This window comes from Urocitellus parryii, chromosome 9 (assembly GCF_045843805.1).
Source record: "Urocitellus parryii isolate mUroPar1 chromosome 9, mUroPar1.hap1, whole genome shotgun sequence".
Lineage (NCBI taxonomy): Eukaryota > Metazoa > Chordata > Mammalia > Rodentia > Sciuridae > Urocitellus > Urocitellus parryii.
In genome coordinates, this window is record NC_135539.1 from 100,475,035 (window position 1) to 100,502,785 (window position 27,751).

A 27,751-nucleotide genomic window follows, 5' to 3' on the forward strand; every position below is an offset into this window, starting at 1 on the left:
AAATTATTAATACTTTATTTATAATTATAATTTAGCAATAAAAATCACTTTTTTCTTCTTCTGTGAAGTGTTTGTTTCATTCCTTAGCCCATTTATTGATTGGGTTATTGGTTTTTTTGATGTTAAGCTTTTTGAGTTTTTTTTTATATATCCTGGAGATTAGTGCTCTGAGGTGGATGTGATAAAGATTTTTTTTCCCATTTTGCAGGCTCTTTCATTGCATCATTGTCTCCTTTGCTGAGAAGAAGCTTTTTAGTTTGAATCCATCCCATTTATTGATTCTTGATTTTTTAAAAAAAATATTTACTTATTCTAATTGTCACACAAGATAGCAGAATGCATTTCAATTCATAGTACACATATAGAGCACAATTTTTCATGTCTCTGGTTCTACACAAAGCAAAGTCACACCATTCGTGCATGCCTTCATACATATACTTAGGTAACACACCATGTACAGCTAAAGGAATGGGAAGTTGTGCTCCATTTGTGTACAATGTGTCAAATGCATTCTACTATCATGTATAACTAATTAGAAAATTAAAAAAATAAAAATTAAAAAAAATCATTTTTCTCAAAAACATTATATATTTGTATTAACAAGTAAACTTTAATTCATTCATTTTGGCCTTCCACTTCTCTAGGTAGCTTGGTAAGAATCCATGATTTCAGTTTTTCTAACTCAGATTTGCTCAGCTCATGGTAAAGATTTGGAAAACTATAAAACTTTGTGTTCACTCCTAGAAATTTTAACATTGAATTTGTCTCTTCACCCCAAGAATGAAAAACTAATTCATCTGCAGTACCATGACACTGAAATAATTCAGGAAGTACACCATCACTTTTCTGAAGAGTCTAGGAAAAAAACACATAAAAATGGAAAAGTGTAAGAAATTCCATTTAAGAAGACCATTCTTAAAAATCAAAGACAGAGGAAAAACTTACGAAGTTCCTGTCACTAAAGGGAAAAGGAGTCAGAGGTACTATCTAGGTATCCACGTGGGGGCAGGCCTGAGAGCTTAGCCAGTGCTGGCACCACCAGAACTGTGTTGTTTGTGCCCTGCATTAACTCTATAGAAGATTCCCTCAAAAATGGTGAATGTGTTTCCTGAAGAAACTGAGTGACTTGGGAAGATAGATCTCTCACATAGAGTGAAAGAAGGAGAGGGCCAGAGCTAAAATAAAACCAAGGGAAAAATTATATTCTGCTTTACTTTGATATCTGCTTTATTAATCTACTTTTGGTAATGAAGATGCAACAATTAATGTATATTATTCATAAATTAGGATATTGCTATAATACATATCAGCTTTATAACTGATCTTTCATCTTGAGAATACTCTTGATATAATAAGCAAAGCTTGCTATAATCATCTATATTCTCAATATGTATAAAGGATACAAGTGTACTATATTACACATACACACACTCACTCTCTCTCTTCCTTAACACTCTGCTTAACAACATCCTTTTTACAGGGAACTTCCTGAACATTAATGATCAACTGGAACTAATCAATATGAATCATTTGGCCATGAATTCCTAGTAATGCTCAACTTATATTAATTGTACATCCATTTTTATTGCTTATCAACTTTGTTTTAGTTTCCCTGTTTATGTTTCATGGTGATATTTTTTTTTCCAGCTTAGCTTTCTTTTTTAAAATCTGGAATTTACCTGGTAAACAGCAGAGGCTTTATTCAAAAAACTAGACAGAACAAATACTCCTGCCAAATCTTGATGATTTCTATATGCTAAGTGCATTGCCATGCATCCTCCCATAGAAAATCCTCCTGAAAGAAGCAAAAAATACACTTAAAGAGCAGAATATATACAGCAATCCAGAATAAAGTATATCTATGCTAACATTTCAAAAGTATTTTTTAAAATAGTCACAAGCCTATAGAGCTAAAAATAAATGTAGTCTACTTTGGATCTCATACAAGACCTGCTTAAGAAATAACAATGTACCACCTATGTCATCACAGGTAAAGAGAGGCATGGAATAAAAGGAGCTAGAAATGAACAAAGAACTCATGTTCACCAAGTAAAAAATGTTTATCATAATTCAAAATATGAACCATAGTATAATCATTACTTATTTAAACTTCTTTAAATATATTTGGTTTGTATTTATAGGAATCCTTACATTGTAACTACAATTAATACCATGTACATTTTTGTTTTGTTTGCCAAACTGTGAGCTCCATGGAAAGTTAAGTTCCTAGTGGAAATCATATAATAGGTGCTTAGTGATCTTTGAATTAGGAAAGATAGTCAAAAATTTGATGAGCTAGATAAAACATTTTTGTATTACACTATTACTTTGGAAATTGACTTACAAATAAAACACATTTATCTATATGGAAAATCATTTACCTAGGTGATACATTTTTATTGTTTTTTATGTGCCAAACTCGGAGTCAGTTATTAGAAATATGCAGCTTAAAACATATGGACCCTTAGGACACACATGTGTCACAGAGTATGGATGGGAGCATGGTATGACAGGAACAGAGAGGCTGGTGGATCCAAGCCTTCCCATAGACCAGACACTTGGTATGATATTCCCAAACTTGAGTCAGGGCTAAAAGACAACTCATTTATATTTCATGAGAAAATAAATACGGAAAGTAAATCATGTAGTTACATACGTATAGAAATACAAAAACATACCTTAGTGTATTTGGTGGATCTCCTAATTTCCAGTCTACTATTTTATTTCACTTACCAAAGTATAAAGCTAAGCCCTGAGAAACTGCAAATTTGAATTTATAATATCCTTCTTTTATACATAAAGGGAACTGAGGTTCATGGAAATTAGGTGATCTGCTTAAAGTATTACACCTAATTTTAGGTGTAAAAGTAGGACTTCCAGAATCCAGATCTCTTGTAACATAGTTGAGTGTACTTTCTATCATCATCTGATATTTATTAAAATAGGACCAATTTATTTGGGGCAGGCAGATATTACTATTTTGGATCCAAGACAAAAATGTATGAAAGAGGACTATTAGTTCACCAAGTTTAGATTTTTTAAAAAAAGGTATAATATATAAATAATAACCAGGCACAGTAAGTAATCAATCTGTAGTTTTTAACATTCCAGAAAGAAATAATAAAAGTCTTATCAGTAGCAGTAGTCAATATGGATGGACCTGAAAGTCTCTTTTGAAATAACATCCTCAACATCCCCAGCTCCAATACATCTGATAAAGGTTAAAAAATAAGCTTGGTCGGGGAAGAAGGAAAAAAAAAAAAAGAAATCTTAAAACTGTATGTACCATATGCATTTGTGCATCAGATTTCCCAAAAGGTTAGAAACCATGGGGGCTATACTATCCATGATAAATCTTTGATACATCCCATTGGGAGCTGAAGCACAATAAATAGCCAATATTAGTGTTTTTGATATTTAAACATTCATCATAACTATGCAAAAAGAATTCTGAGCTTTATTGTTTTTTTGCCACTAGTTATAGACTTCTTTTTTGCTTCTGAAGATCTTCTATGTAATAACATTATTTTGGTTATAAAGTAAACACATTCTGAAATTCCTTTAAAAATCATAAATTTCAATTGTTAGGATTAGCTGAACAAAGTGTCTCTGCCTCTTGGGACTCATGTGCTTATGAGCAGACTTTATATTCTTGGTGGTACCTGGCACATAGTGACAACCCAATAAATACCTGTTCAACTGAATTTTTAGAATGACATATTATAGGATGAAAATAATAAAAATGTATAAATATCACTGAAACATTATAAAATCACAGGAAGCATTTTCTAACTTAAAATTTGGTAGAAAGAGGAGGATTAGGCTGAAAATAAGGGATCCTAACTTCTAGTTCTGCCAGTGACACTCCTTAGCTGAATATGTTGACATAACATTTCATTTTCTAGTATATAGATTGCTAGAGTAGATAATCTCTATGATTTCCATCAAGCTTTTAAATACAAATGCTTAATAATCTGCTATAAAAATTGAAACTGCAAAGGCTTTAAAAATTTACATAATTTTTATAAATACAGAAATCCAGTTTATAAATAAAGAAATATATATTATATAGAGAGAAATATAGAAATATGTTTATATAGTTTATAAATATAGAAATTCAGTTTAGGAGTAAAAGTCCTCTAAGAATACAATTCTAGTTTTCCTAAAAGTCCCCAGAATTGATCTTGACAAATGCTCACTTCTTCTCTTCCAGTTTCCCTTCTGTTCCTTATAATCCATTTACTTAAAAAGTGAATTCTATGTGCTTATTAAAAACGAAAAACAAAAACAAAAAAAACTTGTTGGCAATAAAATCACATCTTTAAAAATAGGGGGAAAATGGGAAGATATAAGGGAGAGATGGGATTTTGGGGAAAAGAGTGAGATCCAGAGTGGAAGAGAAAGAGTTTTTGCAGTGGTATCTTCAAAAGAAGGAACCATAACACACCATACTAGAAACTGGTCCTAGCACTGAATTCCTTGATGGAATTTATTAAGTATACTTTTAAAAAATATAAAACTGAAAGTCAGACATTCTACATTCTACGTCAGCCTCTTCTCCAACTGACTCTTTCATAAAAGTCCAGGACATGAACACTTAACATAGAAAATAAAGGTCCCCCTATGCCTCTGAACAGTGTCTGGCACACAGAAGGAGTTTATATAATAAATATTCATTCAATAAATGAACTTAAATAAATTAAAGTTTAATAAAGATATTTCTGTAAGGAGAGAAATTTGTCATTGGGAAATGTCATTTTGGGTGATTTGATATAAAAGTAAAGCTTAGAAAATCTAGAAATGAAAGATTAGCATGCTTCGGGCCAATCAGTCCTAAACTGACTTCTTAGAAATAAAGATTTTCAGACTCAATTCCAGAGTAACAAAATCTCACACATAAGTCTAAATTTTAAAAGCTTTTATGCCATAAATCAGATGCCCGAGAATCATAGATATGTAGCAAACAATTCAAAACAAAAAATAATGGGTAAGAAAAAAAAGTGAAAATACGGTCATGATTTAAAAGAAATCCATATGCTATAAATACCAAGGTGGCAGCAATGAAATTATTTTTCTGAGAGATTTAGGAGCTTCCATTACATTTTTGCAAAATGAAGCTCCTAACTATTTGCAATATAGTATGAGAAACTAAATTTTAAATTTTATTTAATTTTTAACAAGATTAAATTTCAATTGAAAAAACCATGTGTAACTGGTGGCTACCACATTGGTCAGTGAAATTCTAGCGCATCTAAGATGTACCAGTGATTTAAAAGAGCATCAAAATTCATAAATGGAGCAAAAATAAAATCAATATTTCATAAAAAGATAATTCTTAGGCTAAGATAAAAATCATTAAAAGATGCAATGTAAAAATAAATTAGTAAGCAAAAATATATTAAAATGACTTTAAAAGCATACCTATAATAAAAAAATTGCAAATACTAATTGCTTCTGATCAGGGAACCTAATCACTTTATGTATTAATTTCATGTTCAATTTTCATAAATTACAATATCAGCTTTATAACTAATATGTGACTGAAAAGTAGTGACTGAAATCTTTTTATTTACTGGTTCAATCCAAGTCTCTTACCCACTCATAATCTTCTGAGGTAATCTGCAATTTCTCACTGCTTTTGTCAAATAATCACCTTTAGCATGGTACACTACTATGAAAAGGGACTTTGTATATTTTTCCTATAAAAAAATTTTACACAAAGGACTAGTCACTTGAATTCAATTTTCCATCTGAGATTCTAAGATTTAATATATAATACACTGTTCAATAAGTAAACAGCAAATAGTAAATTCATTGTAGGTAATGGTTATAATGGATATTTATAGCTGCTGGTGAAGTATTTAAAATGTTAAGAGTTACATTTCAACATATACTTAAGATTAACAAGCTGAATAAAACATGTTAAAAATAATAAACTTGGCTTTATGAACTCTTTTTTATAAAATAAAACAGAAACAATCTATAAAACAACTATACTGGGAAAATTTAGAACCTCTATCTGAAAGCAAAAGCCTAAGGAAAAAAACAGCTTGCTATCACCTAAATAGGATTCTAAAAATGTAACAAATTCCACTATCATAGCAAACTTCAGTTCTTCCATTTATTTACTACTGTAATTTCTTTGTATTGTGATGAAGTCTCAAAAGATTGAGAATATACAAATTGTGATTATATTTATTTATATATTTCAAATGCAAAATTTGTAGGATAAGCAAAATATTTTCCTGTATGGAAAACTGTTAGAATGATAGTACCAAACTTTTAATGTCCTGTTAATTGTTACTGAAGAAACATAAGTTGTTTAATAAACCGAAGTGCATATGTATTTAAAGAAAGGAAAATAACGCTATCATTCTAAGTTTCTGCTCCTAGTAGAGCTTCAGAAGAAACTTCCATAGGTTCAGGTAAAGGCAGTCTGAAAATTTTGGTGTTAGGCTTTTATCATGGGAATTACACTATTCCTTCATTTTATATTTACTTTAAATATTATTATAAAATTAACATATTAATATTCACCTTCACTGTAAAGTGTTTCTACCACATAGATACAAACAAAAAAGAAAATGGGTCATCTAAAATCTTAATATTGATATATAATTTTGATATATTTAAAGAAATTCATTTTAGCAACTAAATTCACTCTTCATGTACAATTTTATATTTTGCTTTTTCTTTCATGTAATACAAATTTGAAAGAATTTCCAGAGTCGCAAAAACTTTAAAAAACTGCAATTTTTTTTTAGTTGAACACATACTCATTGAGTGTCTTTCATGTGAGTATACATAGCATTTAAAAGCTACATAACATTTAAGTAAATGAATGGACCATAATGCCTTCAGCCATTCCCCTCAAGCTGAGTATTTAGATCACCCATGTAAATGAATCATATGGTTGTAGAAGTACTTGCTTCTCTCTGACTCAAAATTCTGATAATATTCCCAATATAATTCAAGTAATCTGTTCATGTCATTTGTCAGGTTCTATACATCCTAAATCAAAATTAAACCTAAATTATATTAATATTTTCTCTTAACAACAAATTATCACCACCTAGTGGTCACAAGTAAAATCTGATCATGGCATGAAGTTCTTAACTAAATCGAGGGACCTGGGTTCTAGTCCTAACTCTATTATTAGCCAGTAATCTTTTTGAATTTTAGTTTGTCCATCTCTGGAATGTGAATAATTATATCCCATTTATCCTGTTACAAGGCTCGATATAAAAACGACTTTATAATTTAAACACTATCTAAATCCAAAAAGTATGATATATAATGGCAACTTAAAAACTGTCAAGTATATTATAAATGTCAACTAAAGCATATGGAAATGGTAGGAGACCTTCAATGATACACAAAATTATAAGAGGTTTTGAGGGGCAAGGGGGAGGGGGGGGAAAAAGGGAGAGAATTGAACAACAGCAGAGGAGGTAGAGAGGGAAGATGGGAGGGGAGGGGAGGGGAGTGGGGATAGGAAAGGTAGCAGGATACAACAGTCACTAATATGCCATCATGTAAAAATGTGAGTATGTAACAGATGTGATTCTGCAATCTGTATTTGGGGTAAAAAAGGGAGTTCAAACCCCAATTGAATCAAATATATGAAAGATGATATATCATGAGCTCTGTAATGTTTTGAACGATCAATAAAAAAAAACTAATTTAAGAGTATCAACATCATATATACTTTTTAAGCACATTGGTACCCAAGGGATAAGTTATTTTTCTTTCTCCATTTTCATTTCTCACATTACGCAGAAAGTCACTAGAGGAAAATAAAGTTTCAAGGTAAACTTTAACAAGGAGAACATACTGACTATGAAGAATGCTTACGTTCTGCACATTGGACACTTTCAGTGTTGACAAAGTCAGAAGAAGACTGGATAATCTAATACTATTGATAATTTTCTTATAATAGAAGGTTTAAATCTTAGTTTGCCACTGATTGCATTGCCAACTTTCAGAGAGCAATTTAAAAGTTACTATTTGATGTGTATGTTTCTCCTGAATTTTATCATGTTTCTCCTAAATTTCTCCTACAGAATCATGAGACATAAGTATACAAAAATTAACCAATGAATATTTTTCTTATATTCTTAATGTACAAAGTATAGGATTCATAGGATTCATGTGTACCTCTAAGAAACAACCTTTCACTGAACATCTCCTGTATCTGATATGAGATGGGAAGAGAAGCTTCTGTCTAGTTCTTCCTATTTAACAAAAGTTTATTCATTTTTGTCTATATATATCATTTGCAAAAACCCTAGAAAACATTTTTATAGCCAAACCCTTTAGTCAACTATAATTTGCTTCAGTATAATCTTACTCCTCTGTGTACTCAAAATCTTAAAATAGTATGTGTCAGTTTAGTCTTTCATCATTCTACTTTATCTATTGCATTTGCCTTCTTGCTGTTTTCCTGACCTAAATAGACTAGTCAGCCCCCACAGTGTTGTTGGCATCATCCTTTTGAAACGTACGTTCCATCACATCTTAAGTTTGTTTGGGGGTACATACCAAACTATTACTACCTGGGAGAAAACGAAGTGCTCTTGCTTTCTTCATGAATGTATTTCTCTTCTTATTTACCAGGGGAATTCTTATTCATTCTTTAAGGTTCAGCAGGAGGGTCCCCTCTAACTGCCAAAAAGATTTATGTATTCTTTTCTTACTGCTGCTCACATTATAACTTTTACATACTTTACAATAATATGTGCATTGCATTAGAACACTTGACTTCATTATCTATTTCATTAGACTGTATTTCTTCTGAGAATTTTTTTTGTGCTCCAGTGCCTAATTTTTATCAACAACTTGGAGATAAAATTTAGTATGATAAGTGTCATGTTAGAGGTGACTAAATAAGGCCAGACAATCTAGAAAAGATGGCAGACCATATGCAGTACACATATATATAAATATATAAAATTTCCAAAACAGAGCAAAATATGCTATGCTTCAAAAAAAATCAATTCAAGTTTTAGGAGATGCTGTTTATTATTCTAGTATTTTTAAAAACCTCAATGTATAGTTTATCTAAAACTATAAATGGGACAAATGATTATACAAATGCTTCCAAACAATTTTGCAAGCAAAATTCAATGTATGGAATTAGACAAAAGTGAAAAAATATAAATAACCAACATTTAAAGTTCTTACCTACTAATATTCTGTTCTTCCTGATGCCACTTTTTACTTCTTCATCAATCAAGCCAGTAAGTACCTGACACATTGCATCAATTGATTCAAGGTGTTCTGGGCAGTCATTAGATATTTTAAATCTGTCAAACCACACATTGGAGATTCCTCCCTTCAAAGGAGTATATGGCCTGTTTAAAACAAACATACAGAAATAAAATAGTTGCTTTAATTTTAAAAGATTAGTGATCTGAATAACTTATTCTAAAGAATTCATATTAAATTATCCCTAAGCACATTGCATTAACTTTGCTTTACTTAATATTGATTTTAACATTCACTAAAGCTAGTTCATCTTTATCTAACTATCCATATTTAAGAGGTAGCATAATTACAGTACTAATGATTCTTAACCCATTCATTGCACATTAATGCTTTGGAATGTACTAATCTTTAAAAAAAAAAAATATATATACACACACACACACACACACACACACATATAAAACCAAGCATTTCAAATACTCTATTTTAACCAACTTTAAGGTAAAGGTAAATGAAAGGAGAACAAAACAATTCCAGAGATCCTTGTAGGCAAACACAGAGAGATACAAGGGAATATATTTGTTGAACACAGAGAACAAGGGTTTGTCAAAGATAAAGGACAGGAGAATTTGACAAAAAATGTTGCCTATCACTAGGCAAGCCTAATTTTCTCCTTACTACATGGATAATAACTAGGTAATTTTATATAGGATTGCTATAGAAAGCACAAAACATTAAAATAACACAGTAAAATAAAACATTAGAAAAACACAGTGACAAAGGACTCATCATAATTGAAAGAAATCTAAACTAATGACAAGTAACTTTTCCCTTTAATGACTAGAGATACAGAATTCCTAATATGCCAATATTTCCTCTACTTTGCCATCTCAGATTTAGCTGTATTCTCTTGCTCTCAAAAGACAGTGAAGTAAAAGCATGATATGTGAAGCTGAAAACAAAAAAAAACTAAACTAAAGTGTAGGGCTAGAAGAACTGAACACATTCTCCTGCAAATTCTCTGGGGAAAAGCCCATGTGAAACAGCAGCAAACCAACTCAGTCCATGGGGCTAGGAATAGGGAATTCTCATTGCCAAAATCCGTAGGGCCAATGGGTGGTAATGAATGGACAGGACTACTCTAACATTCTTTCCTGTATGCCACTTCAAAGTAAATGAGGGGCCTGAGTCAAGAGGACTGGATTTGGAAAGATTTCTCAGAGAAACTGAAAGAAACCTGGAATCAAGAAAGGGATCTTCTGCTTATTTATACAAACAGAATCATGGCATACATATTACTTTGTAAAAAGTTTTAGAAAACTTTACATTTCTACATTTGAATGTTTATGATGAATATTCCTGTAAATCAGTAAAGTTCCCTTAACATAGCTCTAGAAAATTACAGAAATATGCAATATTTAAAAATTTTACCATGTTATTTTAATGTTTTTCATATAAATTTTATTATTTTTTTGCCAATCTTTCCATTCTCTCCCTCACATATCTTATCCTCTAGACCAGGTAAACCTTGTTAATGATTGAAAAATATATCCTTCAATCAAGCAATATATGTATGCATGTATATATTTATTTTTGTAGTACTGGTGGTACCACAGAGACCCAGAACCAGGCACACTCTATCACTGAGTTACACTGAATTACAACGCTTTTTATTTATTTTGAGACTGGGTCTTGTTAAATTGCCCAGGTTGGCTTCAAACTTTTGATCCTCCTACTTTAAACTCCCAAGTAATGGGGTTATAGGTGTGCCACTGAACTGACTCCTTAATTTTTGTTTTTAACATATATGTTAAAACATACATTTAGGGTTGGGGTTGTGGCTTAGTGGTAGAATGCTTGCCTTGCACGTGTGAGGCACTGGGTTTGATCCTCAGCACCACATATAAATAAATAACCCTATTGTGTCCATCTACAACTAAAAAAAAAAAAATTGAAAAATTTTAAAAAACAAACATATATTTACAGGATTTTAGTATTGTTACTTTTCAAAAATGAAGCACTCCTAAGTGATTTTCTTATGTTCAATGTGTTCTTCTCCTTTAACAATACCTCATATAAATTCTTCCATCTGATACAGTTCTCACTCATCTTTTCAAACAATTATATTAAACTCTAAAATAAAAATGTTTTTCAATTTAATCAGCCAGTCTCCTACATTCATTTGGCATTCATTTGGTGCACAGGTTCCAACCACTAAGAACAATACTGTACTAAACGTCTGCATACATGTTTTTATGTACTAGGACTTTTATTCCCATGGAACAGAGACCAGAAAAGAGGACTGTTGGACTGAAAAGTTTGATTTTTATCTTAACAGAAGTTTCAAAGTTGATCACAAAGACTGCAGAGGCAAGAGAATATCCTTTTGTTCATGACACTAACAGCAATAGGTACTAACAAACTTTAAAATGTCATCATTGAAGAATATCAACTAAAATTTTAAAATCAACTTTAATATGTTGATTTTACGTGTTAATATACATATATACATACACACATTTTAAGAATATAATCCAAACACTTTTGACAATGTAACCATCATCTCTCCAATGATACAGACCATTCTCATGTCTCAGAAAATCCCATCATACCCCTTTGCAGGCAATTCCCATATACTTGCTAGGCTACCCTTGAGTGTTTCCATCAATATTGATTAGTTCTACCTATTCCAAAACTTAACAAAAATGCAAACCATGACCCATATTATTTACTATTTCTTCTACTGGACTTTTAATATTTTTGTTGTTAATTTAGAAGAGTACTTTGCCTATTATTAATAAATATCTATCATCTGCTTTTATGTATTAATTTTCAAATCTATTTTTCCCATATTTTTTATTGGTGCATTACAGTTGGATATATACATCACAGTGGGATTTGTTGTTACACATTTATACATGTGTACAATATAACAATATAATATGGTTAATATCATGCCCCAGGTTTTTCCCTTTCTCTCCTCTATTCCCTCCCCCTGATCCCTTTCCTTTAGTGCTCTCCCTTTAAATCCAAATGGTTTTTGGAATATTGATATGCATTTAAGGTATCCTATTTATCTAATAAGAGATTTTGGCATTTGATATAATGTCTTGTTTAAAAATTAAATGAACGTTTTTTTCCAGTCCACATATCTTTATGTACCAAATTCCAGATATTCTTCTAAGATTTTTGTTTGTATTTTTTAAGTTTTAAATTCTGAGAATTTTTTTTTACATGGAATGACTTAAAGGTTCATATTAATTTTCTCCTAGACGAATAGGCAACTGTGGTTGAGGAAGGAAGGAACAAAGCCAGTTGGATAGCCACTCACCCTTCTCACACATTGGTGAAATTCCACCATTGCCAAGCCTTATTCTAGGTTATCCAGTCTCTTTCAACATGGATCCTATGACAGAATTAAGTCCTAATGCCTAAGGCATAGATGATATACACAATTACTTCTCTCCAATATATCTATAATTGTCCTAATTCTATACTACCTTTGAGAAAAATCAAGAAAAAGGTTATTCAAATAATTTGGGGGTGTTCTGTGACTCAAGGCAGAACTCCGAGAAAGGCTTTGTTCTGTTGCACTAATCTATTCATCAGTTAGAAATCATACTGGTCCCATTACAGTGGTCATGAGATGAGCCCCTCTCCTCCTACCATTTTGCTGGCCTCTTCACTTGTCCTGTCTATTGTCAGGCACTCATTATTCTTTGTTTATCCAAGAAATTAATCAAACTGTTTAGCAAACTCTAAAATATTTTCAAATAATTCTCTTCAAAAATCCTTTTGGAATTCTAATTAATGCTGCATTCATGTCTGAGAATTAATATAGTTGGGGGGGGGTACCAGAGATTGAACTCAGGGACACTCAACCACTGAGCCTTTTTTGTATTTTACTTAGAGACAAGGTCTCACTGAGTCGCTTAATGCCTTTTGGTGAGGCTGGTTTTGAACTCACAACCCTCCTGCCTTAACCTCCCAAGCTGCTGGAATTGCAAGGAAAACTGAAATTTTTGACAAAAACTTGAGGGGAAGGCATCTTTTTGCAAGCTGAACTCCCAGGGCTTCTTCTGCACTGCTCTCCATTCAAGCTTTCACGTGGTATAAGAGGATAAAGGTCTGCACCAGCTCTTGATTTGGACTCCTACACAGCCTAAATTCTCCTTCATTCCTACAGGACTTTTGATCTCAGAAGCTATTTGATTCAAGAGAGGTAGATCAACTGGATTTAGGAAAACAAAGGCAGAAATGATTCAAGCCTTCTTTCTTCTGGAAATCTGAGGATTAACTCTCCAAAGATACTCAGAAAATGAAAGCAGGTGCTTCCTACATAGTCAAAATGAAATCTTAAATTGTATTCAAATTGCTACTAAAACCACAGTGAAGTTCTAAATCAAAATGCAAAATATAACACTCATCTAAAGTTCAAATTAGACTGTACCCTTTGAATTATTTATACTTCCATTTCCAGTTTTGCTATTTCTCTCAGTGTTTATTTGTCTGTCTAAGCACTTAAATAAGGATGATATCATAGGCTAAAATGTGAATCATTCTGGGAACTCAGCCATTAATGGAAAAAAATGACATTTACTTAACTTTCTTCCCTTTGACAATGCCTTAACTAATTAATAGATGCTCCATGGCGGTAGAAACCCAACCAAGTATTTTACTATCTGGTAGCTTTTCATTCTCTTATTTCTCAAAGAAAATTAAAGTTTTCTGTTCAAAGGAGATAATTAGGAAAACGTAATAAGATTGAGACTAATTTAGAAATTTTGGGTAAGAAAATGTAATCAAGAATACATGTCTCCTAAGATGTAAGAATAATCTTTTAAATAAAGTATGAAAGATTGTTTTTAAACAGCTAAAAAAAATACTGGCACATATGTTATACTCATTCACCTTCCTTCTCAAATAAATCATTTTATTAGCTGGTATAAAACAGCTCAGACATTACCACAATAAATAAATATGCTTGGCAAAGAACATCTGTGTGGCTCCTAAATCAATCAATCAATTAGCCCATTACACACTGGTAAAGCATTAAGCTAGAATAAAATGTTCAAGGTTACTTAAAAATAAAAAGACATTCAGCTTAAAACCAAGTTTTGTTTTGACGTGTGTTCCCCTAAAGTCATAAAATCAAAAGGTCATTCATAACCTTTATGATAACAATCTGGCTCCAGTCTTCCTCTCTGCCCTCATTGCACACCACTTTCCTTAGCATTCACTAGGTTCCAGTCACACTGGCTTCCTTCTTTGCTCCCAAGAGGACCAGCTCCTTATTGGTCCAGGAGCTTTACATCTGATATCCTTCTACTGGGAATGCTCTATGTCAGCATTATCTATGGAGGGTTCCCCCTGGTCCTTAAGGTTGCAACTCAAAAGTCACCTTCTCAGGGGAGCTCCTTTGACTCTCCACTTTAAGTATACCTCCCTCTGTCCTGTAACATACACAGAGTTTCTATCCTAGTATCTTACTTAACTGCATTAACATTCATCATTATTTGAAATTATAATATTTAGGTATCCTTTTATTTTCCATCAACATGTGAGCTCCCTGAGAGCAAGGGCTTTATCTTTTCCACAACCAAAAGCAAAGCCTGATATTTGAAGATGCTACATAAGCAATTACTGAATGACAAATGTCAATAATCATTTGTATTATTTGAGAAAGATCTGTGTCAGCTAAAAACAACAAAATATCTAAACTATTTTTTATTTGGTGCTTTGAACATCATTTAACTTTAACACTTATAAAATTCACTTGCAATTTCTAGAAAAATGGTCAAAATTTTCTTTGACTTAAAAAAACTCCATATTTCTAAATAACCAAGTTTTTATATGCCTATTGGCTTTTAAATTCACCGTTTAAAAAACTTACCAAAGAAGTGAACTATTTCTTCAAAATACCTATTTTTAGTAGAATTCCTGAATAGAATGCCTGTTTTACAGACCTGCTGGTATCAGGATAGAGATCTCCTCACATGCTTCAGATCAGAATCCTAAGCAGTGAAGTAAAGACAAACCCATTGTTTACTATGCCTAAATAACATGTGCCAACATCTCTTTTATAATACATATTTAATGAAAAATATAAACATTCATTTTATGTGGAAAAATAGTGAATCAAAAAGTAGAGGAACTATACAAATATTTCAGAATTTTCAAAACACTCAGAAACTTTATCATCATAAAAAGTATAAATGGCTTGTTAAAACATTATTTTTCTAAAAATGGAAATCCTAATTGTAAACCCAAACTAAGAAAACCTCTATTTGTAAACATAGCTTAAACTTGTCAGGAATAAAAGTCTTTACTTGGTACTTCAATTAAAGAGCCCCCATTAACATAATAGAAAAATATAACTCTACTTTCCATTTTAATTAACACAGCAAACTGCTGGCTTCTAGTTAATAAGTCCTTACTTCACTGATTAAAAACATCTATTAAATATGGTTGAGAAAAAGGAATATTTATAACCAAATGGTAATTCTGAATTTAATCGAAACATAACAATATTCTGTAATAGAATATTCAGTTGTGACTGAGTAAACACAAGAGAACATAATTCTCCTTTTCTGCTCTTTATGTATGACTATGACAAAAATGTGGCATTTTCAACATTTGTAGATGATATACATATGATAATTATAAATAGGGGAGGTAAAAGGGAACTCTGTAAGTTAAGGTTCTATAACTCAAAAGATAAAGGTTTGCTATGTATAGTCTACCTAGCACAATCAAGAATAAAAAATAGACAAATTAAAATGAAGTATTAAAAGTTCAAATAATTCAGAAAAAGGGAAAAGTTGGATGCAGAGTAACAAAAAAAGCAGAAATAAATTCAAACATATTTGTTCAATGTTACATTAAATGTAAATGGATTAAACAAATCACTTAAAAGCCAGAAATTGCTAAAATCCAACTATATTATGTATATATAAAATGTATTTTAAATATAATCAATTCAGGTAGGTTAAAAGTAAAAGGATGAAAAAAGACCAATCATCTAACACTAACCAAAAGAAAGTAAATGATGGAAAAAATATAAAGTATTCCTAAGAAAGTTGATGTGTACTCTATGATTATTAAACAAGCTACACCTTAGGGTATCACTAGAAATTTTCCACATCTGACTAAAACAACAATTCCCATGACCTTCTTACAATGTGACTCTACTATTTCCTTAGGAGGGAGGGTCCATGTCCTCTCCTCTTAAGTGTGACTAGTCTTTTAACTAACAAAAATATAAAGCTATGTAACTGCTAGTAGGTCTTTAAAGGTAATACAGCTTCCTTATGCTTTTCTGAGGACACCTGCTCTTAGAACCCAACCTCTATGCTAACCTGGAAGCCCAAGACTCCATAAGAGAAAGCCTCATACAGATGTTACAATAATAGTAAGTATGAAGTAAGGTCCCATCTAATATCCAGCATTAACTGACAGATATCAAGGCTTCTGATGGTTCCAGTTGCCAGGAGTAAATTCATGAGTCACACCCAGCCTTCAAATTCTCCCAACAGAGGTCCCACATATGATAGTACAGGATCAAGTCATCAGTATAGTATACTTTCTGAACTTCTAACCCATGAAATTTGTGACCATGATAAAACTGTTGCTTTTGATGGTTTGTTACATAATACTGAGAACATGGGGACAATGTAAATTTTCAATATGAATAACAAAAGCAAGAGAAAAAAATTAATGAGATGTAAAGTAGTGATTAGGGAGAAATTTACAACTTTAACATAAACCTGAGGAAGAAATGTATGAGTAGATATAAATGAAACAGAAAAAATAACAAAGACCAATTTAGTTCTATAAAAAATTAATAAACTAATAACACTTGGCAAAATGAACAAAGAAAAAAGAGGGAAGATAGAAAGTATTGCTATCAGAATTAAAATAAAATATATCAACATAAACCATAAAAGCACTAAAAGGAAATATCGTGTAAAACACCATACTTAATGGTGAAATACAAAATGCATCTCTTTCAAGAGTGAATGGGAAGCATGTTTTGCTTCTATTTAGCACTTCAAACAAGTGCAAGAAGACAAGACAATGGAAAAAAATGGCATAGAGATTGGAAAGGAAATCATAACACTGCCTTTATTCACCGACAATATGATTGTTCACACAAAAATCATAAGGAACATATTAAACATAACTAGAAATGACATGTAAAAATATGAAGATGCAAGAATGAGTTACAGGGCTGGGGATGTGGCTCAAGCGGTAGCGCGCTCGCCTGGCATGCATGCTGCCCGGGTTCGATCCCCAGCACCACATACAAATAAAGATGTTGTATCCGCCGAAAACTAAACAATAAATATTTAAAAATTCTCTCTCTCTCTCTCTCTCTCTCTCTTTAAAAAAAAAAAGAATGAGTTACAAAAACAACTCATTTCTATACACTAGCAACAAATAGTTGGAAAATTAAATATTTAAAAATCCCATTTAAATTAGCATGAAAAACTTTATGAAAAAACTCAGCAAAAGTCCTCTCCACTAAAAAATCCAAATCATTGTTGAACAAAATTAGTAAATACCTAAAAACAGCAAGATATACCATGTGCATTTATGGAAGACATCAATTTCTCTACATTAAACTGCAGATTTCATATAATTCTAAACATAATTCAAACAGGTATTTGTAAAATTGATAAGTAGATATTTAAATTTACATGTAAATGGAAAGGATCTGGAATGATCAAAACTTGAACCATTTGCTTTCACAATTTCCTACAAGGCTACAATAATCAAAGGTCTTTTACTGTCAAACATTAAATAAACTAATGGAATAGAGTCTACATGAGAACTTATTAAAATGTGTTCAAAAAACGACTTGTACAAGAGTATTTATAGCATCATTATTCATTTGATCCAAAAAGTAGAAATAATCCAAATGTCCGTCAACAGAAGAATGGAGAGAAATTGTGGTGGTCATACAATATATTTACTCAGAATTTTAAAAGAAACTATTGATACACACACATGTATGAACCTTAAGAACTATAGGTCTAAGAAAGAAGTCAAGATAGAAAGATTCAATTATTCTATTTAAACAAACTTCAAGAACAGGCAAAACTGTATTATGGTGATAGAAATCAGAACCATAGTTGCTTTAGGAGTTTGCAATTGACAGGAAAAGAGGTATAATAATACTTTCTGGGGTGAGAGGAACATTCTCTATCTAATTTTGGTAGGCAGGTGCATAAGTGTATCAAATTCACTGAACTAGCAGGGCATGGTGGTGCATGCCTGTAATTCCCGCAGCTCAGGAGGTTAAGGCAGGAAGATCCCAAGTTCAAAGTCAGTCTCAGCAAAAGTGAGGTGCTAAGCAACTTAGTGAGACTCTGTATCTAAATAAAATACAAAATTGGGCTGGGGATGTGGCTCAGTGATTGAGTAACCCTGAGTGCAAGGTATCTGAAAATAAATAAATAAATAAAAAATTCGCTGAACTATATTCCTAAAATTTTTGTATTTCACTGTAAATGTTACTTTTAAAGAAATGTACTAATACTTATGCCCGTAATATATCATCAAGAAAGTGAAGATGCAAACCACAAGACAGAAAATATTTGGATTCATCTAATCAACAACCACCACAAAGTGTATGCAAAGAAATACAAAGCTCTGATGAAACAAAAGGAAAACCACAGAAAACCATGGGCAAACAATTAGAAAAGGCATTTCCTGTGAGGATATCCAAATGCTAAATAAACATGTGAAAGAGTGCTAATATCATTATTATTAGAGAAATGCAAATTTAAAGTGAGATACTACTACACATCCACAGGGTGGACTATAAATTAAAAACACTGGCAGTGAAAAGTATTCAAGTGGATGTGAAATAAACGCAAATCTCAAACAATGCTGGTGAGAGTGTAAATTATTATAACCTGTCTAGAAAAATGCCTGACCTTATATACCTAAGCAAATAAAAAAACTTAACCTGCTTTTGCTTTGCATGTGCATTCATTTCCATAAGTATCTGGCTTGGTGAAATCTACATAATAGTAAGCATCTTTTCAAAGATGTGAGACTAGATATATTCTAGAACAAAACTGGTTAACAAATATAGGCCATTTAATCCTACATAACAACTAAGTAGAGTTGATGGAAAGATTTTATTAAAAAGATGATATTTTCACTATGCCCTGGTAGATATAGCAGAGTCATTGAAGCCCTTATAGTGTAGAAACACTCAAGGGTTCACAAGTGATAAAAGCAAAAAGAGGTGAGATACATAGTACTATAAATTTGGACAATGTCATAAAGTGTGCAGAAGAATGTCAACGGATGAAACCTCCTTGATGGGCTTTTAAAAGGCTGTTAAAGTTCACTTTTTAAAAAAGTATTAATTACATTAAAAACAATGAATTAAAGAACTCATATATCTACCAAATGCCTCCTTTGAATGCCTTTTGAAAGATTGTGAACAAGGTAGCCCAAGTGAATCAATCAGCATCAAAAGAAACACTGTCAAAGCAGATGGAAAGAATAGCTATCTTTAAAGTCAAGTTAATAAAATCTATGCCCAAACTCCTTACCTAAACAGAATAAACAGTTATTTACAACATCAGCCAGCAGACTTGAAACAGTAGAGTTTACTGTGAATGCCAGATTATTCTAACAAATACTATCAAATAGTATTGTACAGTTTGGAAACCATGTTAAAAGTTGGGCTTAATGATACAACCCACCTCCTGAATTGGAGGTTCCTCAGTTAAAAGTGGCCCAGCATGCTTTACATACTTCAACTTAAAAATTCTGTGCTCACTCTGGATTTATTGTCTTACTACTCAAGACCTAGAAAGAAAAGCTACAAATCCTTGGAAACTATAATTCTTATGTTATTTATCCACAACAATTTATACTTTAAAAAAACTGTTCATATCAGCATAAATCACTACACAGATAAAATATCAACATTATATACAAATATCCACAGTTTCATTCCTACTATATTATTGTAAATTGTAACAAATTCTGCAAGATATTTATCCAATGTTCACTGAAGGTCTTCTATCTGTCAGCTTCTGGTGTTAAGCACTTATGTATAATGAAGTGCTTAGAAGGATACAATAAGAATTATGATCTAAGACTGTTCTAGAAATTAATCCAGTAGAAGGTAGTAAAATATAGCTAATTACAATATAGTATGCTAAGTATTCTCTCTTAACTAACCTCCACTTAATTGACTCAAAGGATTAACCAAAGCTCTCTATTCTCTTTTCTTATGCTCATGGCATGCTAAATGCTCCCAGTCAAGAGAAGTCATTCTAGTACATGTTTTTGCTTCTATAAATTGAGTTTTTGCTTTTTATTCTTACCAAATTCAACGAAGTTCATTCCTAGATTTGTTTATAAGAATTTTAGTTTTTATTGCAATAAAATAATTTATTATTACTTAAAATAAAATCTTGGAAACTTTTTGCGGTTTGCTAACTAGAAGTGAAAACTTGAGTAAATCAATATAACGAAAAATGATAATTTGACCTAGAACAGTGGCTATCAATATAGTCTCTAGGGGAACTCCTTTTGAAGATTTAAAACTACATATCCAAAATGAGCCCCTTGCCATGTAAGAGAGAAAGAGCACTTAAAATGCAGCTAGAGCAACTGAGGACTAAATTTCTAATACTAATTTAAATTCAATTAATTTGCACACAAAATGAGATGTGCTGTATGTGTAAAACATACACTAGATTTCAAAGTTTTAGTATAAAAATAAGAATGTAAAATATCACTTTAATAATGTTCATTTTGATTATATTCTAAAATAATATTTTGAATATACTAAGTAAAATAAAAAATATTAATAACATGAATTTTACTTGTTTCTTCTTCCTTTTCTTAATCTGATGCCATGAAAATTTATGTTTATATATAATATCTGTTGTGCTACATTTATATCAATCACTATGGTCTAAAATGTTTGATGATCTGTGTAAATACTACTGATTATAAAAACAACAAAAAGTTACTAGGAATTCAATGAATCATTTCAATGATTTTTTACTAAATCACAATAGTATCCACAAACAATCCTTACTGCATATATTTGAACTCTGAAATGTTTCAAGACTAAAATTTGAGAAACACTGATCTAGAATTCATATCACAATCAGTGACAAAACACGAAATTCAAAAGATAAAACTTATTAATCCCTAGAATTATCTTCCCAATGCTTTTCCTTGTGATTTATCAATTACATTTATATGTAGAATGAAATGCACTTATCTTTCCCACTCTTCTAGAAATACAAGTATTTTTTCCCTCTCAACTACACATAACCTAAAACCCAATAACAAATAATGAGCACTTATGATATTTTCAAAGACATTCAATTTACAGGACAAAAACAGCCCACTGGTCAGCAGGTTTCTTATTTGTACTACCACACTTCTAAACTCTTGATTATATTAAAATTGTACTTTTTTGAAACTTCAATCCTATATTGTCATTTTTGTTCCACCTCTTTCAATGCTATCAACTAGATAAGCAAATTCTTACTGGTGAACATAAAGAGATTCTTGAAATCCTGGTTCTTTTTCTTCTTAGTAAATACTAAGTTAATGGAAAAATGAAGGAAAACATTTGCATAAGAACATAGTATATTTAATAAAAATAAATCAAGAACAGATAATGAAAAATCAGGTTGGGTTGCATAGCTCAGCACATTGTTTTGCTTACACAATAAATACTTTCAAACCTCAGTTTAAAACATGTTCAGAATAAAACAGTACAGATGCTAATGTATAGTTAATATTTTAGATAAGCAGTTTGACTTTAAAACTGTACTAGTCTTATCACTGTGAATTAAACACACCTACAAGTTATATAATCTAAATATTTATTAAAAGAACACCATATTTCTCTTATGGTTTACTTGTTCAAAAAGTGTAACATTATTTCTATTCTTTTGAAATTTGGAAAGAATGTCATGAAATCCCTTCCACAAAAACTCTGGCTAAACTAAATTATTAGAAAGATTAAGTGATATTTGCCAAAGTTATTAAATTACCTCTAAGAGTGAAAGGGGGGAAGAAGAAAGTGTGAAAGATGAGCAATCTGCAAGACCAGAGGAAGGAGAGTCTGACTGGTCATGCTAAACAGACAGTTTAATTCAGAGTTGTAGGGAATGCTTTACAGAGAGGAAATTACCTGATGTTATGGTTTGGATATGAGGTATCCTCCAAAAGCTCATGTGTGAGGCAGTGCAAGAAGACTCAGAGGAGAAATGATTGGGTTATAAGAGTATTAACCTCATCAGTGAATTAATCAATCAATGATGGGATTAACTGAGTGTTAACTGGGGGCAGGTAGGGTGTGGCTAGAGGAAGTGGTTCATTGGGGGCGTGGCTAAGAGGTATATTTCTTTCTCTCTCTCTCTCTCTCTCTCTCTCTCTCTCTCTCTCTCTCTCTCTCTCTCTCTCTCCCCCCCCCTCTCTCCTTCCTGATAACCATGATGTGAGCTGCTTCCTCTGCCATGATGTTCTGCCTCACCTGGAGCCCAGAGGAATGGAGCCAGCCTTCCTCCGAAACAATGAGTCCTCAAATAAACCTTTCTCCTACAGTTGTTCTGGTAGAGGCGTTTAGTCACAGCAGGTAGAAAGCTGATTAAAACACCTGGCAAAACCTGGCCCAAGCATCTAACTACAAAATAAAGAATACATTCTAGAAAAAGGCATCCTAATTTAAAATATCTTAAATACAGAATCAAGCTTAAAAAATATCTAGCTGGCACATGTCTATATTTTTATGCCACAAAGTTAGACAGAGAAGTGGAACACATTACTGCATACCTGGAAGGAGCTGTTGGATAAATAATTTTTACATGTTGGAATGCTAAATCTTGATTTAAAACCTGCTTGATCCACATCCTGAGTCCTTGTCCAGAATCACCTGATGAATCACAAAATCTAGAGTAAGATGAACATTTTAATACAGTACATTTAAAAGCAGTCTATAACTTTCATGTCAAACAATGCTGGAATAGATTTTAAAACTCTCCATATTCAAAAATAACTGTCTAAAAACTGATTCCGCAATATGACTTAGTAGGCATCAATAGTAGTAATAATTTTGATTATTATACTTCAGGCTTCATCACTGATCTATCTCTTTGAAGACCTTTAAGCTTAAATTCTGTTTTCCTCATTTGTTTAATGGATATAATAGAAATAAATAAAATAAAATGACTTTTCTAAAAGGAAATTCTCTATATCTGAAATTTAATACCATCATTTCTTATCTTACTCTTAAAAATAATAAATTCCTAAAGTGAGTGTTAAGCCTAATTGTATTTAGGTTGGAGCAACCTAATACAATTTTCTTGGTTAAGACAATAGCAAGTCTTTAAAAGGGTATTCAATGCACCTTTATTTTAACTTGAAGAAATCAGAATTTAATTTTGATAAAGTTTAAATGACCTAAAATCATTGACTATATACTCTAAAGGTGAAAAACTACCCAAACTCATGTAAGAATATGTGTGTATTTGCACACAGAAAAAAAGGTAGTGAATATAGGTTCATCATGTATAGTCCTGAAAATGAAAATCTCAAAATCAGAACTTTAATTATAATCAATCAAATCATTAAAATACAATTTAAATATTATCTATTGAATACCTACTAATGTGCCAGGAACAGTATTTACTACTAGAGTGGCATTGTTGGGGATATTATTTTACTATTATAAATAGGCATTGGTCAAATAAAATAAATGTGTAAAACAAATGTAACTACTACAAAGATAAGGAACTTGGTGCTATGAGGTTTACTACACTCAGAACTGATCTGTTAATGAGTTCCAGGCCAACTTTATGAAAACATAAGCTCCACAGGATGAGTCTTATTTTATTTTATCCTCCGAGTTGTTTGTTAATCTAATTCCTAGAACAGCAACAAACAGAACATAGTTGTTGAACAGGTTAAGTTAAAATCTGCAGGATGGTGAGCAGTAAAATGCAGAAGGGAAGAACAGCTGAGGTAAAGGAAAAAATATCTTCTCGGATATCTTCTCCTACTCTTCTCACTCCAGGCACACTAGCCTCACTGCTGTTCCTTGAAAGTATTAGGGAAACTACTTCAGAGCCTCTGTCTTATCTTTTTCATTGTCTGGAACAGTGTGACCAAACATCTGCATGATTCACTCACCTAAATGTGGCTGCTGAAGCACCATCTTCACAGTGAGGCCTACCCTGACCACCTTATTTAACATTGTAAGGACCCTCATATCATCCAACCTCCCCATACTGCCATCCCCCCCACCCACATTAGAACTCACTATCTCACACTGTGTTATTTATTTCCTACACTAGAATGTGAGCTCTAGGAGAGCAGGGTTTTTTGTTGGTGTGTTCATTGCTATATATTCAGAGCCTACAACAGTGACTTGAACACAGTGCTATGTGATGTATTTCTTGAAAGAATGGACTGATGAGTGAATATATTAAGACACTTAGGTAAACATGTCTAGAGCTCAAAGTAGGTCCAAAATGAAGACATACATGTGTATCACCAGTATGTAGGCAGAAATAGAATCTATGAGCTTCTAAGAAGTTTACTTAGGGGAGAAAAATGTTGAGTGAGAAAAAGACCCAAGACCAGATTTTGAGGAACCTTATCATTCATGGCCAGGTTAAGGAGGATAAGAAACAAAAGAAACCAGAAATAACAAACAATGGATAGAAAAACAGTTCAAATAAGAAGACTGAAAAGTGACAAATATATTTAGGACAGAGAGGTTACTGATAACTTTGGAAAGACCCTACTTAGTTAACTCATGAAACTTGTCAGATGGGGAGAAAACCATAAACAAGACACATATGGTTTGGGCTTTCATGAACCTTTCATTTTAGTGTAGAAGACCAACATTAAATTAGGTAATTACAAGTATGATAAGTACCACTGAAAGGAGAACTATAGTATCTTAAGAGCAAATAAGATTGAATTCACTTAATCTAGGAGACCGAACAAAGCTTACAAATTTATCTTGTATTTTTTTATCTGAAAAGAAGGTATTTCTTCAGTATTTTAGAAGTGGAAAGGGCTCAAATTAAATTAGCAATATATAACTTACATTCCCATGTGGTGTTCTACAGCTGCTATATTCGAAAAGAAAATCTCAAGTTTTTAAGATTTTTTAAAACTATCTATAAAAACACATTTTTAGCCTTGGAAAAATTAATATACATCCATTAATTCACAAAGTCCTCTTTTTAAAAAGTCAACTTATTCCAAAAATATAGTAGAACTGTTATATTTAGTTTGTACATGTTTGGGTTAGCCAGAAGTCAAACACCTCCTATAATACAATCATATATATTAAAGTCTAATATAATATCTTTAGCTTCTAAACTGGATGATAAAAGCCTATCCCCAATCTGAGCTTTATGTGGTTCAATGGATATTTAAATATTTAAGAATTACATTATTATTATACTTACACAATCAGCAGAATTACTTAAATTCTTTATCCAAAGTATAAAGGGAATACACACACACACACATATATATATATTTATACACACACACACACACACACACACACTTAACTCACTAGATACACACACACACACACACACACACACACACACACACACACACTTAACTCACCAGAATACTAAGTTTGGAGTAAAAGATTTGGGCTCAAATTCCAATTTCACCACCATTCACCTAATAGCCAAGTGACTTATGGACAACAGTGGAATCCATCTGGCCTCATTTTCAAAATGAAGAGAATATCTCTCATTACTGCTCACAGCTAGTTCTCCATGTTGTATCTTTCCAATCATCATCCCCCTTAAGACTACACATCTCAATTCAAAGACTACTTACTTGAAAAAAAAAAAAAAAATCGGACAAGCTCTTCATCCTCCAAATGGCTTAATAATGCTTAACCACATTTTTTTTTCTTCCTTTCTAGTCTCTTGGCAGTAAACCATGCACCATCTTGTGATCTCCCATGCATGCTGACTCAAACTAATGAAGTGTTTTTGTTTTTAAATTTAGGTAGGCCCCCTGAGGATGCTGGCTGCATCTCATTTCTTAAAAGAAAGCCAAGCACTGTGAATGCAATAATTAAAACAAGGGTCCTTACTTTGGAGGTGCTCACAATCCATTGGAGAAGAAAGCCATAAAAGATTACAGAGGAGCATAAGAAATGCTATATAGAATGAAGGGCAGGCAGGGGAAGAAAATACCTACCCTCGGGCCTCAGAATTAACTTTGTACTTTATCTTGGAGGCTTAATGACAGAGGAAGAAAGGGGAAAGGGAGAATGGAGAGTAGGAAAAAGGAAAAGGGGAAAAGCATTCCATTTCTGCACAGTGCCATATAAAAAGGAATTACTCTGTAAATACCATCTGAGTTAACTGTGAGTCTCACTTGTCTACATTCCTATGGGAGACTGGAGAAAGAAAGCAATGGCAAATAATCCATCCCGGTGGAACAAGGCAAAATCACTAGTAGCTGACCCTGAAAAGCACAAGATTTACCTAACCTGCTGTTTAAATGTGCGGAGAGGAAAGGGAGGTGGTCAAGGGTTGAGCTTGAGAGAATGTTGTGGACAGGAGGACTGCAGGGCACAAGGCTCAGAAGGGAAGATTGTGGGCCAGCGCGCAAGACAAAACAGTAAGACCAAGAGGTGACAGTGACCATGCGTCCACAGTCACGGGCCAGCAAGGGAAGAACCACCTTTTCTGAACCCACACGGCTCCTTTGGGACCCAGCGCCTCCTCCACTGGGAAACACTGAGGGAATCAAAGGGAAGATGTTTCCAAATTGCAGATAAATGGGACATAAAACTGCAATCCACCTGAGCCATGCAGGAAGATCAGTGAGGCGCTGTGCCTCCCAGCCGGCGATACCACACAACGCCGCAAGCGAGCGGAACTCGACGCAGCAGCCATCACGGAAGCCCGAACAGGTCGTGCAACCCCGCCCTTCCGCCACAGCGGGGACGCGCACGTACGCACGCAGACGCCGTGCGGGAGCGCGCCTAACACCGCGCAGGCGCAACGGGAGCTGTCCTGCCTCTGAATCCTTTTCGGTATTTGGGTTCATGTCCATGACACTTGTAGCTGTATTAAGCGTTTGGTTTTGCTAAGCATGGGACTTCACAGCTGTCAGTCTGTATTGGACTATTGTAGTAACTAGTGAATATACTTATACCCTAAGCATCTGCTGTAGGATTTTAGACTGCAATTCTAAAATGCGGTATTACCATCTTCTTTTTTTTTTTTTTTTTTTTTTTAAGAGAGAGTGAGAGAGGAGAGAGAGAGAGAATTTTTAATATTTATTTTTTAGTTCTCGGGGGACACAACATCTTTGTTGGTATGTGGTGCTGAGGATCGAACCTGGGCCCCACCCATGCCAAGCGAGCGCGCTACCACATCCCCAGCCCATCTTCTTTTACTTTTTAAAATTTAACAGATATAACCACTTTGGGACTTGCACCAAATGTTTGCAGCTTTTTACATACAAGCGAGCGGAAGTCATGCAGTAGTTTCTC

The 27,751-nt window shown here is 32.8% G+C and overlaps 1 protein-coding gene across 1 annotated transcript; it reads right to left on the reverse strand.

The window, feature by feature from the left end:
- Lyplal1 (lysophospholipase like 1) lies at positions 1 to 27,181 on the reverse strand. Its single transcript, XM_026387998.2, has 5 exons — positions 27,056 to 27,181; positions 23,038 to 23,137; positions 9,184 to 9,353; positions 1,680 to 1,795; positions 1 to 855 (listed from the first exon to the last, which is right to left on the reverse strand). The coding sequence occupies exons 1-5, from the start codon at positions 27,147 to 27,149 to the stop codon at positions 616 to 618; spliced, it is 720 nt and encodes a 239-aa protein (XP_026243783.1). The 5' UTR covers positions 27,150 to 27,181; the 3' UTR covers positions 1 to 615.
- Positions 27,182 to 27,751: the final 570 nt, after the last annotated feature.